General features: G+C 39.8%; 1 protein-coding gene across 2 annotated transcripts in view; it reads right to left on the bottom strand.

Moving 5' to 3' along the window:
- Positions 1 to 380: 380 nt before the first annotated feature.
- Positions 381 to 18382, bottom strand: part of GABRG2 (gamma-aminobutyric acid type A receptor subunit gamma2) — a 61507-nt gene continuing 43505 nt past the window's right edge. The window contains exons 7-10 of one of the 2 annotated variants that reach the window (XM_028717423.2): positions 6790 to 6942; positions 5594 to 5799; positions 3841 to 3864; positions 381 to 2401 (exon numbers count right to left, since the gene is read on the bottom strand). In XM_028717423.2, coding sequence (XP_028573256.1) covers positions 2126 to 2401; positions 3841 to 3864; positions 5594 to 5799; positions 6790 to 6942 — 659 coding nt within the window. In that variant the 3' untranslated portion in view covers positions 381 to 2125. The remainder of the gene's footprint in view (positions 2402 to 3840; positions 3865 to 5593; positions 5800 to 6789; positions 6943 to 18382) is intronic. The other variant, XM_028717424.2, reaches the window with a different exon arrangement.

Here is an 18382-nt window from a genome sequence, read left to right as displayed (position 1 = left end):
CATTAGACAAGGAGCAATTGATGATCAGGAGTTATAGCTTTCTATACATGTTTATTTCCAAAACTATACAGACATTGGAAAATTGTCCTTAGGTCTCTGTATTGGTTATTGTTAATTCTGCAGTGATAATATATATATATATATATATATATATATATATATATATATATATATATATATATATATATATCATATATATCATTCTCATATATATATATATATATATATATTTGCTTTCGTAGATTTTCACGGGTATAGGAATGCAGGTTTTGGTGTCCTCGGGTGTCTTCCCGTGTAAAAGTTGGGGTGTCTAGGCGACCGCCTAGACACCCCAACTTTTACACGGGAAGACACCCGAGGACACCAAAACCTGCATATATATATATATATATATATTTCCTCATTCCCAGTTGCAAACCTATTTGATATGAACTGGTGTTTTCAGTTTGTGACAATAAAAAAAAGTTGGTTATATTTACATGTGCTTAACGTTGCATAATTGACCATTGTACAGGTGTTTTAAAACCATTAGCTACTGCTAAATGAATTTCAAGATTGACCCAAGTGGGTTTGGTTGTTATTTGAATACACATGTGCTACACAGATACGGTTTATTAAAGACACCCTCTGTCTCTCACTCCCACCATCACCACTTTTGTGTTTTTGCTGTTCTCTCTAAATCATGTTTTAGCTGTGGATATACTCTATATCATCATCAACCAACTGGGGTAGAGGAATACAACTGACCCCACACAAATGCATGGTGAGCAGTGGGACTATATACTGGCAAAAATGAAAATGTCCCAACATCTGCTTGGAAAACAAATGTTTGCTGCATTTGTGAAAAAGCAAATATAGCAAGAGCTATATTTGGCTCTGGTTTCTTCAGATGGATCATGCATCTCAGCAAAATATTCTAGGTGCAAATGATCGGCATTCAGAGTAGGGAATGATCAGTTGACTGCAAACAAATGCTTCAGAATACCGCAGCCAATCTTGTAGTACATAATTGTAGTTTCAGTTGCTATGGAGAAATGAGGAATAAAACAGCAGCAAACACCTGGAGCTAATCTATAGACTAAGGTATTATTTATATTGGTCTTACAGATGTGCTCTGTCTATGGATCATGTTCTGTTCAACGTCTTAAGGCTTGTCTAACTTCTTACAGAAAGTGCTGTCTGTTCAAATCTTCCATGCATGAGGGAGAAGGCATTTCTGCCAGGAAAGAAAAGGATGATTTTAATCCATGTTTTTTTCTGCTATAACAGCAAAGCCAGGGATATGAAATAAAATACAATATTGTATATGGTATCTTGGCTCCATTTATTCCCCCCCCCCAAAAAAAATAATTCTCCATGCACTAGACCCAAGTACTACAAGGTAGTGAAATATTTACAACATTTGTACATGTGCTTTTAGGGAGGTCACCCAAAAGTTCTATTTTTATTTGGATGTAAAGAAAAGCTATTTTCCCCTAGACTAGTTACATCGATCTGAAGTGAGAGATGACTCTTCCAAAAGGAAAAGCCCACAGAGGACAAAGATATCACATATTTATAGTGAATGCTCACAAACTGAATGGTATTTTTACCTTTGAACTGCTGCCACTGCATAATGCCCAAAATCTAATGGTCTGTGGGTCCTCTCCCTACGGTGCCTCTCAGATTCATTGGTATCGTATGTAATACTTGTTTCTTTTTTTGCTTATCGAATTTCTTAAAACGTTGACTGATAGCATTCAAACTACAACAATTTCATGGTAGCCTTAGACAATATATATGATATGATATTTACTGGGCTATGGCACTAAAGAATTCAGACCACTTTAGAAGTTCAGAGTTCCATGATGTGCAATGGATTCCTAAGTGACGCAGGGCTGATCCACCTCCTGCACATGTCAGGGAATGCTCTGTGTGCATAAAGGAGCGTGCGTAGAGTATTCCCAGGCACAAAAGAGAATGGGATGCTTCTACTTGCAGGAAAGCCCACGAGTATGTTAAAAATTCCCCTCAAGTGCACTACAGCCATTGGAGCGGGGCGTCAGCTTGGATTTATACAGGTTACCCATCTCTCTAATAAATTCCAGGAGTAAGGCTCTTCTCACCCAATTTCTTTTCTACTTGTTTAAAGGTAAAGGTAGGACACCCAGTAGACCAGATTAAACAAACAGAATGCAGTTGGGAAAAATATACGGGCGTATGAGTCCATTTTGGCAATGCGGATGTGTATCCTTCCATGCCGCCAGGCTCCCGTTCGGCAATCCTCAAAGCAGCAGAAGAAACTTGCGCAGTCCTTGCCATCGAGACATTCATATCCATATTCTTCGTCCCGTTCTTGGAGGTGTGTGGCATTGTTCATTTGGATAGTAGCTGACCTGGGGCGGATATCGATTGTAGGTGCCTAGGACAAACGAGCAGCAAGAAAGGGCAGAGAGGAGAATGAGTGATTTGCTCGTTGCTACAATGTTCTGTTTCAACTAACATTCAACAAATCGGTTGCTCTACATAATGTCAGAATGAGGGAGCCATGATGCTTAGATATGTTACAATGATGAACCTTTAATCTGGAACTTTCTCAAAGCAACAATTCAACACTTAGTCTTTAAATTCCCATTTTACTTAACAGCATCGGTTTGGTAGGGTTTAATTCCAAATAGGAATGCAGAATAAAAAGTGCTGAGATTTGTTTGACTGCTTCATATAAGAAGGCAATCACAATTCTCCCTCCCCCACCCCATATCACTATTAAGTTGGGGGGGGGGGGGTTGAGAGATAATTTAAATGCAGAATTCTTGAAAAAGAATGCTTTATGTTCCTGCATGGCTAGGTAACTTAATTTGGTTAAGGGGAAGAGGATGCCACATAAGAATTATTTGAATATAGGTTAGGTGGGGCTCTATAATGATCTCTGCTATGAAGCACTCCTGACAACATGCAGCTCTTGGTTAACAATGGTCCGTTGACTAAAAGCTTCATAATGTCAACACAGTATACAGCAGCTGTACATGTAGAATCACTTGAATCATGTTTTACTGACAATCTCTTTTGATCCTTTGGTGAACATACTGCACAAAAAACAGCAGCTGGCACACAAATGATCAAAAAGAGTGAATTGTTAAAATTAAGGCTGGAGTCAGAAAAATTGTTTGAAACAAAGTAAAATTATAATTTTAATAAAGCTCTGATTTTGGCTCCCACCTGCTTTTTGGGGGGGGGGGGGAATCACCAAGAAGAACTAAGTATCTGCATTTCAGAATGAGGGATATTTCAAGTTGTTATACAGCTACCTATATTTGCCATTTTGGATAGCAAATGATCTGAAGAGCTGGGGACAGCATCGAATGTAAGCAATTTATACCCTTTCAAAACTCTGAGAGTTTGTGTAAGAACAATATTGGCACCATTCCAATAGCATCTGATTGTTCATTGCCGATCTTTGAGAGATTTGAAGCTTGCATATCTTTAAATGAGATCATTAAGAGTCAGAACTGAGTTCTAAAAGGGTTTTTGTGGATTCTTGGTGTAGCTAGTGGATTGGATCCCATGAATAGCTAAAAAAGAGAGCAGCACAAATGCTTTGGTTTTACTACTAGGCTCTCTTCATGCATGCGATCCAAACATGTTAAAATCCATTGAACTTATCATAAGTTCAAAACAGTAGTGAATTAGTGTTTGGGCTGCTGAATCAACTTCATGTTAATATCTACATATTAGCCATTCTACTTCACTGCAAGGTTGCTTCAAGTAGAATGCATAAATATCTAGCAAGCCTTTACTGAAGCTATAGTTGTTCAATTCAGCAGTCACATGCAGTGGATTTCTATACCAAAAATATTATACCTTGAATGAAAACATCCGAAGAAGCTTTGGTTTTGTAGACAGAAAAAGAAAGAATCAGAGGTTTTTAAATTAAAGAAAGGTAGAGAGGGGGGAAAGGAGACAAAAAGTAGCATAAATTAAAGTTACTTTTCTAAACTATAGCAAGTCAAAAGAAATAGAAATAGAAAAAGGATTTAAGATAGAATTTTCTATAAGAACTTTAAAAGCGATTAACATGTAAAGAAGGATCTGAGTTAACAAAACTTGGAAATCCAATTTAAAATAGATTGACAGTTCAGGGTTCTGTGGTTTGTTCTGAGTTATTTCCATGGATAGGCAAACATACTGTGAGTAAGACAGTCAAATACTACCATTTTCTTTTCTGCTCCTCTAACTAAGGGGAAAGACCCACTAGTCTTGAGTAGATAATGTTCTTCCTCAAGGTCTATAGGCATTGGTTTCTACCCTTTTACCTTCCTTGTTCACAATATGGTGAACAAGGATTGCAGATTGTAGAAGTATCTCTTGGTTCTTAAACTATTTAAGAGATTTATATATTGCCTTTTATCAATGATTTCAATGCAGATTACACAAATTAAGACAACAGCATTAAAAGGGAGGAGGGACAGCATTGTGCTAATAGAACACCCTATAAAATAAATAACTTATAATAGTAAGTGGTAGAAAAGAGAGAAGGGAGAAAATACAGGCAGTGAAAAGAAAAGAGATGGGAATAAAGTGGCAGGGGGAAGAGATACAAGAAGAAATCATTCATATTTTGAAATTCAGATTAGTAATGTCCATACTCTCAACCTTCCTTCTGTCCTTAATACAATGCTCCTAGGACTCAACAGGTTTATAGGATCAGCGAGGAGACTTCTATGGGTACAGGTAGATCATCTTGAGGTAACTTCCCTGCTGCCATCTTTCAATATTAGCAAGGAGTCCAAGGACACCCATAAAGGCAGTGGGTCACATTCCTCAGATGCCCCACGTTACAGGCCTGCCTTCTAACCTCCACCACCCATATATCTGTAGACACAATTCCAAAAGGCTACTCCTATCAGAAACTGTGGTGTGCCTTGGTGGGAGCTGGAACAATACAAACACACATCTATAGTCTTGATTTGCCCTGTTATTTTCAATCAACCAGAACTGTTCTCTGTGCCTGGGCTACAAAGCAGTTTGACCACAGCCTCAGAGTTCACAAGCCATCACCAAATGAGCTAGTTGATGAAAATACATGCTCCAAAAGAGAGGGACCATAATTCCAGGCAGATTAATTTTAAATGTTACATGCAGCCCAATCCTGTGCTGGAATTCAATGCAGCTTGCTCCCACAAAGTGTACCTAGGATTTAGTTTGTTCCCGTGGTTACAGCAATTAAACACAATAGAAGATATGCATATGAACAGAAAATGGACCACATAGAAGTGGTCAATTTTCCTGTCACTAACAGTTAAGTTTCCTTTAACTGTGAGATTTGATGTATAGCTATTTGTCAGATTTTGTCACTCAGTCTTGATACTCTTCTGGAATCTGGTACTCTGGTACTCTGGTATTCTTCTGGAATCTGGCTATCAAAGCCAACCCCGGTATAAAAAAGGATCATGTGAACCTGATCAGCCATTTCCTTTCTTTCCCTTCCCTGGTCATCAAGCAAACCTTCTATGGTTTCCACTTCTAATACCGCTACAGGACAACAAAATGCTCATTTCTGGGAAACATAATTAAAATGTGGGTTATCAGTTGGTGTAGTAATAAAAATACATACAGGGTTTTTCTTCTTTTTGTCTTTATCCTTGCTTGGCTTTCTGTTACTGACAAAATAGTGAAGAGTCCCATACTCCACCAGGGCAGAAAAAACAAAAATAAAGCAAACTGATACAAAAAGATCCATTGCTGTCACATAAGAGACCTTGGGGAGGGATTTGCGAGCGATCGTGCTGAGGGTGGTCATTGTCAGGACAGTTGTGATACCTAGGAAGGGAACAGAAAATACAGTACTACTTCAGGGTTCTCCCTTGCGTAGAGGAGCTGTGCGGCATATGCTGGCATGAGCAGAAGGCCCTTTCACACTGTTGCTGAATGCACAACACCACAATCCTCTCCCATATGCTTCAACACATGAGGCATTCCTTGTACTGCTTAATTCCACATTAACATTCAGCTCCCTCATTGTGAGTCCCTATGGAATGCTCCTGGTTTCTGTGGGATTAGAACAATCAGCTTGCCTCGATATGGTCAGAAATGTGCTTATATAAACCAATAAACTGTGAGGTTCCCCTGAGAAATGCAAGCAAAGGTCTCAGTGCTTCAGGATGAGGTGAGCAATGCATCATAATAATACCCTTGGGTTGCATGCTGCCTCTCTCCTTGGGCATCTCCAAAGTGTTTACAGATATTGATTAACTGAGCTTACAAATAGGCCTCTTTCACTTAAGATCTATGTAGGACCACTGGTCCATGTAAACATCTCACTCGAGTGTGCTTCAAGGGATAAGGAGTGTCACAGTATTGTAAATGGCAATGTTTATCACACTGGGCAGCATTTGCGCATAGCAGTGATTGAACTAAAAGTGCTGGATTTTCCATTTCAGTTGCACAGAAGGATTTAGTTACATCAGCTTCAACTGTTCCATTACTCCTGCTAAGTATCAAATGTTGGCTGTGTTTTCATGACACGGAGCTACTGTATCCATAGACAAAGCAGAGGGCCCAATTTCATGAATTGGAAAAACTAGGCCTAGAAACACTCTGGGATTCTCTAAAGGTCATTTTAATTCTACTGAAACACCATGGAAATAATTTTGTTCACTACAATAACATGAAATAAAGCAGGCATTCCAGTCACACAGTGATGTATGAATTGGCCCCAGATCCTGACAGTTTGGATCCATGTGCACAGGGAATGGTCATAATTCAGTATAGGAACACAAACAATCGGAATAAAGAGAAGCCATGACCTACCCAAAGATGTTCTGGCTGGGACGGCATCCTTATTAATCCAGAAAGAGACCCAAGATAGCACTACAATGAGTGTGCAAGGGATGTAAGTCTGAATGGTGAAGTAGCCCATCCTTCTGCTTAGATCAAAGTAGACTGCCATGACCACATAATCTCCTGTAAAATATATGTTATGCAAGGTGATAGGGTTTAAGGTGTAATAGTCATTCCTCAGTTATGATTTTTCTGTAATTTTCACTGGATGGTATTCAATTAAGTTTTATTCAGAGTAAACATATCGAAATTGATGAACCTAATTAATCATGTTCATTAAATCCAATGGAGTATAGCCTGGTTTAATGTCACCCATTGTGTTCAGTGAGGGCTATTCCCAATTAAATCTGCAAAGGTGTTCAACCTTAATCTGCCGTCTAAAGGTCAGTAAATAAGGCACTAGACTGTTCCTCTGCTCACCCCAGGAAAGGCCCTACTGTTGAACACCACAGAAAAGATTCACAACTCATGCTTTCTTCAAGGCAAAGAATTGAACAGGTGTCTCTTTAAAACTAAAGATAGTGCTTTATTGACTGGAAGGAATGCAGTGAAACTTCTTTGAGGTCACTGTGCTGTGCTTGGTACAATACAACACAGCACAATAAAGCAACATGCTTGCCTCATGACAGAACACACAGCAAATGTTAATTCATTAGAATTATTTTAATAATAAACTTCCCGGCTTTGAGCACTGACATTTGGCGTGCCTATTGTTCGACTATAGAAGCAACCCAGATAATTGCATACCACCATAAGCAATCATAGTCCAAATTTACTACAACAAAATATTTGCATTTAACTTCGTTCAGTGCATGTCACTGCTTGATTTTTGTTTACGGTACTTAAAAATGTTCTGCCGTTGCTTTCCACCACTGGGCTTTTTCCAAAGGACTCTGAGGATGTCTACTAAACTTATATTTAAGCCAACTTTTAGAGGATTACACAGTTAATTCATGGATATATGAGTGAAAGGGAGAGAGACTGAGTAGGGGGTTGCCCAAAGGTTGATTGGGATCTACTAATAGCTCTCTGGGTGGTCTGAAGTAGATTGATGGGAATTTCTGACTCTAAGTGGATGAAATGTTTAAATAAAGAAAATGGAGATAGGTAGGGAATAGATATAAAGAAAGGCACAAAGAAATGCAGGATGGGGAGAATAACCAGGACTAAACAAAAATATGTGGGAGCCATGTAAACTCAAATTATTTTTTGGTACTCAGAAAGTTCAGAACCCAGGGATTCATTCTAACTCTGTGTATCTTTCTTCTCCCCCCTCCCCAACCTGGCTGCCATTGGTGGATCTTAATGCTCTAGTAAAACATGAAGTAGATCCCACAAGCCTGAAATCTGCCAACCCCCAAGATAGAGTATAGTGCAATACAGAGAATGTGAGTCACACTTAAGGTTAATTACCGTAAATTAACTCACATTAATTTTTCTTGTGGATTTCAATGGGACTTAGTTACCACTTTATATGTTGATATTGAGACCTATTTCAGAATGCTATCTCTAAATGCCTATCCTTAGCCCTTTGGCCACCTCATGTGCTATTAGTTCCAGGTTGTAACCCCTTTCAGTACTTGTGCTAAAGTGGCTATATATATATATATATGCATAATAAACGGCTCCCAAAGCTTCCCTCAGAAACACTGCACTCTGAAATTAACAACACAAGCTCCCATGGGAAATTGAGTTTTCCTGCTCCGTGAATTAGTCACACTGAGCCTTAGGCTTATATGCCCCCTTTCTATCTTCTCTTCTCTTGCATACCAGAGGTGATTGGAAGCTCTCCTTTTAACTTCCATCTTTTATATCAGAAGTAGCTGCTTGTGGACTCGATATGTCCCCAAGGTTTTTAATGCCCCCCCAAGACCCCCCATAATTTGGCAGTGCTGGCATACTTCTTAACAAACTGCTGTGCCTTCTTCACTTCAGACTTCTTTGCTTTTTAGTGTTAAAGGTCCCTCCCCCAGACTGATTTTGTATGTGTGTGGGGATGTGTGTGTGCTTTCTTATATACATTACGGCACAGGTATATGACATCTGAAGATGTGTCATTAGCACATGCAGACTGTGTAAAAAATCTGGGATATTCTGTAGAACCCAAGATGGGAGAGTCACAGGACATTGTGGTCCCAGTGCCATCCATGGAGTGGCTATAGCTATGGTGTTATTGAACAAACTCAAGCGGACAACAATCTGGATTAAAAATGGCCACAACCTTATTGATTCCAATTGTAGGTGGATTTTTGCTCAGGCATTGGGTGAATATCCATTCCAGCCTCCTGCCAGAGGGCTGAAGCTTTTAACAGTGTTGTGCCAAGGATTATGGGCTCCCCAAAATAGCAGTCTATGGACGTGGCCATCCTCAGGCTGCCACTGGAAGCTCTATGGCCCATCTACCCCACATTTGGCTTCTGGACAGGGATTTGCATCAAGACTCCTCTAATGGGGTACACTGAATACGCCACTGGATAAGGTCTGGGTGATGCACCACTTCACCCAAAAGCTTGATGACTAGGATTCCACCCAATGCCTTAACCACCAAAAGTTGACATTTTGCTTTGGAGAAGGCAAAACCTCCAGATAGGCCAATCTCTCTGCAGGCAAATTCCTTCCTGGCTCCAGATATGGCAACCATTAGCAACCAGAGCAAGGTCAGATGGTACAAGGAGGCAAAAACGTGGTTAAACAAGAAACCTAGGAAACAAATATGGTTAAACCAGAAACCTGAGAAGCAAGTTATAGTGAATATACATGATAAAACAAATGACCTAGAATGTAACAAAAAGGGTAAAATTACAGGAGCATGGGAGGGTTTGCTCTTCTGATGATTGTGCTGAAGGAGTCAGTGTCACTGGTGGACCAGAGCAGGAGAAACCAACTCACAAGGCTCTGCCCACTAGTGGGATGATCCAGACTGGCTCATTTAAATACAGAATTTTGGCAGGCAGTCCTGCCCTGCAGTTCAGCCAGCTGAGGAAATTCCCAACGGCTGGTTGAGATTGTGTGTGACAGCTGCCAGGGACAGTGGCCAATCCACGAGGGGCTGCAACAGTCGGCCCCCCGGGAGAAGGCGGAAATTGCCATTCTCTCCCAGTGATTCCTTGAAGGGCCCTGAGAGAGAAACAGTCCCAGGAGCTCCTACCAGAAGCTCCCACTATCTAAAGGGGGCTTTGTGGTGAAAGGCTGAGTGTAGTATAGATGTAGCCCTGAGAGGCTGCTGCACAGCAATGCCCATATATCTGCAACCCTAGAAGAAAAATACACATCAAAAATTTCTGGGCATCAAACCACCACCTCCACTGTTAAAAGAAAATAACCAATTAGAGTTAACCAATGAATTTTGCTTCTAATAGCAAGACTAGCATCTTAAATGTTAATTTAGCTAATGTGTACAAACATGAATAAAAATCTGGAATCAAGCTATTTAGATGGGCTCTGTTCAAAGGCAACAGGAGTTTGCGCAGCACAAACTGCTTTTCATGGGTTAGGAGTTTCCCTTGTTTGCTTCAGGAATAAATGGTGCCAGGACAACAGATGGATGGGGAAAGGAATGAAGAGAAATCTGTGATGCATGACCTAAATTGGTTCAAAGTTTCCCGTGTGGTTTATCAACTGTTCCTTAAGGACTGATCAAATGTTTAACAGCTGGAGTAAACATGGGTCACTGTTTAGATGATAACTAGTAGACACAATGTTATTGGCACAGTTGACAATGGCCACATGGCATGTAGAAACCCAGATATACACCAGCTGTCCTAACAAACCATGCTCTTTACAGGGAGGAAAAGGGAGTGATTTAGAGTGGACATTCTGCTTAAATTCAGGATTGGCTGAATTAAATGTGTTGTGGCAAAATATTCTTATTTAGCGGGGTGTGGGATTAGTATCCTTTCCTCTTTCATTACTGTATCTTGCAGTATCTGCTAAGAATTTGAGCAAGTCTATATTTCAAATGATGCATCTTCAGCATTTGAACCTGCTGTGGTGCTTTATATAAACACTCGATAATAGTAAGGCACCCATCGCCTCTGAAATTGTACAACTGGCAAGTGATGGCACATCTTGTCAGCTGTATAAGTAAGAAATCTGCCCACAATTAGCACAGGCCCCATGTAAAGCATCATGAATTAGCTCTATCTACTCTGTCCTTTCCAAACATTCATTTCCATGCCACAATTAGAGTTTCACTACATAATGAAGTCAAGCACAATTGCATCTTTAACAACGCTTGCTCCAGAGTTCATTTATGTCAGATTCTCTTTGGGATGAAGCTACCTGCTAGGAACCCAGAAATCCCAACTATATTTTATGACTAATTCTGTATGTGTATCGTGCTAGTGAATGAGTCAGAGATGATCAAACATGTTCAATTCATGAGTGGGAAGCGCATGTATGTCCCAATCGTGGTTCATCCTATGGTCACAGAATCACAAATCAAATTGCTGTGGAATCCAATGGGGGCAGTGCAATGCTTTGTACATAAGACTTGGTGGGCAGGGATTATTCCAGAGAATCACTCTGATATGAAATGACATTTCATTTTTTAAAATTAAGTGCAATTAAGCATTTGGCATTTCACCATTGTTTGTAGCTCCATCCTATTGAAATTAAGGAGCAATGTATGTCTGTGCATTTTATTCCAAAAGTAAATGCTATCTGTTCTGACATTATGCTGGTACCATTCTTTAGCAAGTTATAACTCACCTCTAGTTACCCTTTAGACGTAAGCTGACAGCTAGAGACCTACAGTTAAAATGCAACCTTACATCTATTACCAAAGGGTACAATACAGTCAGCAGCTCTTTACATGCTCACAAGGTCTAGGACATCTCAGCATATCTTCTAAATCCACTTCAATGAGTGAATTAATGTTTTCTCTTTGCACATGATCCTTGGAAGGGAATATATGGAAGTGTACTGGGAGACTTGCTCACTTTAGCTTTCTATATATGCCTATGTAAGACACCACTTGTGAATCTTTGGAATGTAAATGTGAACAGTAAACATACATACACACAATTCCCAAGAGTAGGTGTAGGGGTGTAAGGGTGTGTGGGTGTGGGTGTGGGTGTGGGTGCACGCACTCTTTAAATGTTTTTGTCATTTTAGTTCTGAAAGGCTTATAAAATGGCTGCTATGCAAAATACAGCTTTTATATTTTACCAAAACTTTTAGCATATAATGTAGTTAACTGGGACATAATTAAAATAAGTAAGCCGTTGTCATTTAGAAAAGTAGCACAGTGCCTATCTGGGGATTAGCAGAGACTTGTCAGGAAGATGTTTGGTATTTGGGATTAGCATCTATGTGAAGAAAAAGCACTGATGGAGTAGACTGAAGTACCTCAGGAGGTACCATTACACACCAAAGTGTAAATAATCTGCAAATGAAGATGCATCTGCTTCCTTTTCCTTTTATTTCCTCCTCAGTAAGCTACCACTGTGGAGGAGAGCAATATGTTTTTTTCATTTGAGCTGTTCAGACTGGTTGAAAGATTGGCTTTCCAATTAACCTGCAGAGTTCACTATTATACCAATAATATTCAAGGAAATTGCTCTGCGGTTGTGAATAAATGAGATTTTAGAACAGAAGCATTTCCTCTGCGTGCAACCTAGGATGCAAAAACGCCTTCCAAAACTGGAGCCAAAGTTCTGACAGTTCAAACTCTCAGTTCTTGTATCTTGTAAATGCTCTGGGGAAAAAATGTACTCCATCTCACTCCCACAACCTCCATATCCTCTCATGGGACTTTCACTTCTGTGGTCCATTAGGATTAGTACCATGGGATGCATCTTGGAAAGAGTAATCCAAAATCAGATTCCACCTCTCCACCACTGTAGAAAATTTATGGCCCTTGTCCTACTGATGCTGGAGCATAAACACTGGTAAGGCTGAAAATGGATCATTCTGGCAAATGAACCTGAAAGATCCAATGCCTTAAAAACACACACACACACACACACACAGAGAGAGAGAGAGAGAGAGAGAGAGAGAGAGAACGACAAGAGCTGCTGTAGCTTATTCCCTTTGTGCCCAGTGGGAGGCAGATTTGTTGCTGCTTGAGAAAGAAAGAAAGTAAGAAAGAAAGAGCGAGCAAAGGGGTAAAGGGAGGGAAATATCCAGTGTGTTTTTGGCCTCTCAGATCCTCCATCAGAGAATTTCAAATACAGAAGTTAAGTCTCTTGTACTCAGTGGAAGGAAAGAGGAAACAGTAGAATAAGAGGTTGAACATTCTGTATTGAAACTCCCTGATGGAAGACCTGAGAGGTCCCAAGTGCCTTGGATGTTAAGCTCTTACTCTGTCATGTTGCTCCTTGCTCCCACTCCTACCCCCATTGCCTAGGGTTTTCCCCTTTTTGTTACATTCCTCCACCTTTTCCTCTTTTCTTAATAGTGTAAGAGCTCCCCTCCACCTGCTGTTCCACCCTGGCAGCTCTGAATGAGGTGGAAGAACTGCCTTTGGTTTTTCAGCTCTCCTTCAATCCTAAGAGAACTATGCCTGCTTATCAGGGAGGCAGTGTAAGTTTGTCCCCATTTCTTTTTCGTTCTTCATGTCAATTTGCTAATTGTGGGATACACAGAGTACAGAAGACCTATTTGACCAAACACACTTTTGAACTCCCTGGCAAAATGGAATGTCAAATCAAATGTACTAAAGATATTTGATGAAGATTTTATTGGCAAGACTGGTGGGAGAAAGCCATGAGCTCCAGCTTCTGCCCAACTCACAGCTTGTGGCAGCAAAGATCCCTAGAATTAATGTCACCACAGAGTGAGAAGAGCCATGTAAAAGGCCAATGGCACAGACACAAATTACACAAGCAGGCTAATGCTTAGGATTCTACTTTGTCAACTCTCTTTCAAGTCTCTTTAGATTGCCAGAGGTAGGATAAAAGCCAGCTCAACACTCCTCTAAAAGCCTTCCATTCCCAGGGAGTTGGGAAAGGCAAGGCTCCTGTGCATTTAATCTTTGATGCTTATATTTCCAGCTACTTTCAAAGTCAAGGGACAGTACTGCATAATAAAACTGGAACAAAACCCTTCTAGCTCAGGGCACTGATCCTCGGAGAGGCTACAGATGTTAACAGATTCATTCTGCCTGAACCCACACCAGGAGAAATACTTCTACAAGGAAGTGCCATTAGAAAGTACACTGCCGTCAAGCTGGTAAGAAGGTCTCATAAGGAAAAAGCCAGAGGGATTCTGGGATGCAGACAAGATGAAAAGCTGTTTTATTGCTCAAGTTCTTCCCCCTTCCAAACACACACACACACACACACACACACACACACACACACACACAAAATTCCATGTTTTTTCAACTTCCATCCTTTAAATATTTCAGAGGACTGCATCACCATTTTTGCTGGAACATTTTGTTTTAAATTCCCCTTAGGAAAGTAATCTAAGCAAGTAAGCAACGAGAAAAACTTATCTCACTACAAGATTCTGGAGGGCAAAACAAAAGCAGTGCAGATCAAAAGCAGACTCTCTTGGAAGCTCAGTGTGATCAGTCAGGCTAATGGCATATGTATTTCAGGGCAGTTCAGCTTCAAAAGAAGTGGAATTTCAGACCAACTATAGAGAGCTGGGGTGTTTGGGTGGGTGGAGGCTGGAAAGGAGGTGACTGTGCACAACGTCCCTTCAAGGGAAAAGCACTAATGCAGCAAGATACGGCTTTGCTGAACTGGAGTAATTCCAGGCAAGCCATTTGCAACCCCTTTAAGGTCTAGCAGATGCTTGCTGGTGTGCAGCTGGAGGAAAGCAGCTATAATTGGGTACCGCAGTCTTACATTGCATGGTGCATGTTATACTAATAAAAGAAAATACACTAACTTTCGGAACCTAAACTAGACCCAATCTAACTGCAGAATGAAAGGCTATAAATAGAAAGCAGGCAAACACAATGACTGTGCAAAAATAAGCCTCCCTATGGTCTCCCAGTCCCATTCTGGTGTTCAGGAGACAGAGATATGTCTTGATTATTTTACTAATTATATACACAGATAGGTAGGGGAAGCACCCCATATACATGATAAAAATTATTGGAGAACATTTTCCCTCTTGCTTATTTCAGGTACGGCTAACATTTGAGCCACCAAATAAACTTGCATCTTGCTTCATGCACAAATAAGCAACTATCCTGTACTGCCTGATGTGGCTGAGCCCCTGGGCAGCAGTCCAAGCAAACAACAAGGGCCGGCAGTGACTGTTTAGCAACTTAACAAGTCAGAGAATGGGAGCAGTCAGCGATAGATATTTCAGGACCCTGGACAGGTCTTAGAGAAATACAAGTGCTCTGCAACAAAAAGCTTAAAAAACAAACAAACATGTTTTGGAGACTTAATACATTTCTTTTTGCGAATTTTAAAAACCCATGAAATGTATCTTTACTGTATCGTGTTTCTTATCACATTAGAAGAAGCAATCTCTTTTGTAATCTGTAGACTTTATCTGTGCTCCTCCATTAAAGTCCAAGGCTCTTGGGGGAGAAAGGAGAGAGAAACATCTGAATTTGACTGCTCAGTTTTCACCATCCACCCCCTGAATATTTGCTTTAAAAGTTTTGCCCCATTCCCAGCCAAATCTTCACATTTGAAACACACATTTGCTTGAGTATTATGTTTCAGTAGACACATACAGATGTCTATTTTTTTTGTATGAAATATGCATTTATGAAATAAAATGTTACAATAAAAAGGACTTATATGTGGTTAAATAGCATTACAGCTGAGTGAAGGAGTAAGCAATACAATCCAGGAAACAAAGAGCAAAGTATCTTCAGGGTCCTAAATTGTCCCACCCTGATGCCTAAGGCAGGATGACAAGTTTATACTAAACTGTGAAATCAAGCTTGGCTGCAAGTCTAACACCACTTACATGGGACTTACTTCTGAGTAGGTATGGTTAGAATTGCAGCCATAGATGGCTTTGAGTTGGGCTGTTTTGCCGTTTAATTGCCACAATATTCTTTGTTGCTTTTACTGCAAAAGACTACCAAGGCTACCTGTCTGGAAAAGCATTAACTTTAATTATAAAAAAGTTTGTTTGTTTAAAAATGAAAAACGCAGAGAAGTCACCACAGCTGACTCCATTACTCTCCCACTTCCCACAGTTAAAACCATTACTCTCCCACCCCACAAAGTGCCCCTGAAAGTCCTATGAATTTCTTCCTCCTGCACCAGATTGTGTAGAAAGTGGATGCTAGTCAGCTAACTTTTATTCAGAGTTGACCCTTTGAAATGAATGAACCTTGACTAAGCTAGGTCCATTAATTTCAGTAGTTCTACACCAGGTAAAACAAAGCTGACTATTGCCTTCTGTCTTCTGATCATCACAGGAGTGGGCTTGTGAGATTGGGAAGGTACTTTCTAACTATCCCTAGATAACGTAATTTGCTGTGCAAATCGCTGCAACAGAAACACAACTTTCAGGGCAGCTCCCTGGATTCTCTGCAGTAAGTAAGTAAGTAAGTAAGTAAGTAAGGCTGCATATTTCTCCTCTACAAACTGCCTGCATTGATTATGGGTTCCATTTGGGGTATGATGTACCACACTGGATACTTAGCCTATATGTTCACTCTGTTTTGAAGCCGCATTCCCTAACCATCTCCATTCTCATAATAACTCTGCCAATAACCAGCCTAATAATAGTTTTCACATAATAGCTTACAAATATAGGGCACAGCCCATAGAGATTTTCTGGGATGCATCTGGTGAACTAGTTAGTTAATCTCACAGAGCTCTAATGAAGCTAGAAAACATCTTGCATTTTACAAAAGCGTAATCCCAGCTCATTCCAAAATACCATTTCAGACAGTAAATGATTACATATTGTCTGTACTCTCAGCTGCAAATCATAGTTAATGCTTACATTTTACATTATTTTGTTCATTTTGTCAAACTAGCAAATGGCCTTATGAATGCAGAGCACCATTTTTCCTTCTCTATTACAGAAGATAGAGTTGCACAAAACAGCCAACTATTTTGTGGAATTCCAAATATCCAGGATATTCTGTTAACTAGAAGTTAATGGAACAACATTTTGACTCGAAGACGAGCTTTGAGGAGAAGACACCTGATTTAGAGTAGTTTAACAGGAGGAATGTCCTACCAAGAGATGAGCAGATTTTCCCAGTTCTGTCCCTTTACTATGTGTGGTCTCTGCCATGTGCTCCACTGCTCTTGAATTCTTATTCCATTAAGATAATATATATAACTAATTTCAGAATGGAAGCATGAACAATTCATCTAAGTTATTTCAGGCATTTGCATTCCCTACTGTTACTAATATGCACGTAGACGTTCATTTTTTAGAAAGCTACCCTGCAATGCTCATGTGGTCATACACACAACTGTGAAGTTTGTGTTTTGTTTTAGGAATGCACACAAGTGCTCAAACAAAATCCATATTGACTCAACTATACATACAAACACATCAGGACTGGATTTTGCGTTGTTTTATCAATGCAAACCTGCGCATATATCTTAAAGATGTGTACTGGGGAAAATGATTGTTTTCCTTTTGTGATTTTGGCTTTAAAATTGTTTTTTTTAATTTGTTCCTTTTGTAAAACTTTCACTTGTATTTAGCTAATTTGGAATTCATTTTTTGGACATCATTCTTTTCAAGGGAACACACACACAGCATTCTTTTTTTTATTATTCATGGCATTTCAAAGCTGACTAGAACTACATTTGAAGGATTTAGATTACTTCAGGGCATCACACCTGCAATTTTTTTAAGAGAGATTAGATAAAGAGTCTCCATTTGAGATGCAATTTAAAATGGGGAGACTTCCAATAAGCTTTCTATTACATTCAATGGAGTCTAAGCCAGATTAATGCTGCCTGTAACTTTGGAGTTCTGTGCTCAACTACCATGAAAATTGAACACACTATATTACTCCATAGGGGCATAACACTTGCCATGTTTCAAGAAGATCAGACAAGAGTCATCCATGTCAAAGACTAGGAAAAAATAACACCTTTAAAATTCTCCGAACTAGGATTCTGGGGTCCAAAGATCATTAATTAGTCTGCTTATAATCCTTTGAAATGTTCTTTGAACTTACAACGTGTGTAACTTTGGAGTTTTGCATTCCAATGCATGACAATTTTAGGGATTCTAGTACTTCCTTTGGGTATCTGACCTGCCATGTTTTGAAAAGACTGGAAATAGGGAACCAACCTTAGGTCTCTTGTTAAATATAGTGCTTTTTTGCTTTTAAAAAGAAAACTCTTCTTCATTGTGTTCCTTTGCTCATAAGATTGGTACCCTATTTCCAAGAAAGTTGATATAGGGGCAAGGAACAGGGAGAAAGGTTCTGAGGTGGGGGATGTAGAAGAGCACTAATCAGATGATGGGAGACTTATGTGTATAAATGAGACAAATGCATTGCTGGTGCAAAGTGGAGGACAACTTCCCTGTCAGTTTTAGAGCTGGCCAAATGTCTTCCCCATTCCCACGCGAACTTTGATGCAGTGTTTCAGCTTTCAAAAACTGCCAAGAAATACAGTGCAGTGCAAATCTTAAAACAGAAACAAAATAATTCCGA

Source organism: Podarcis muralis, chromosome 2, assembly GCF_964188315.1.
Source record: "Podarcis muralis chromosome 2, rPodMur119.hap1.1, whole genome shotgun sequence".
Lineage (NCBI taxonomy): Eukaryota > Metazoa > Chordata > Lepidosauria > Squamata > Lacertidae > Podarcis > Podarcis muralis.
The sequence above is the reverse complement of the archived record's forward strand: the minus strand, read 5'-3'. Positions and strand labels throughout refer to the sequence as shown.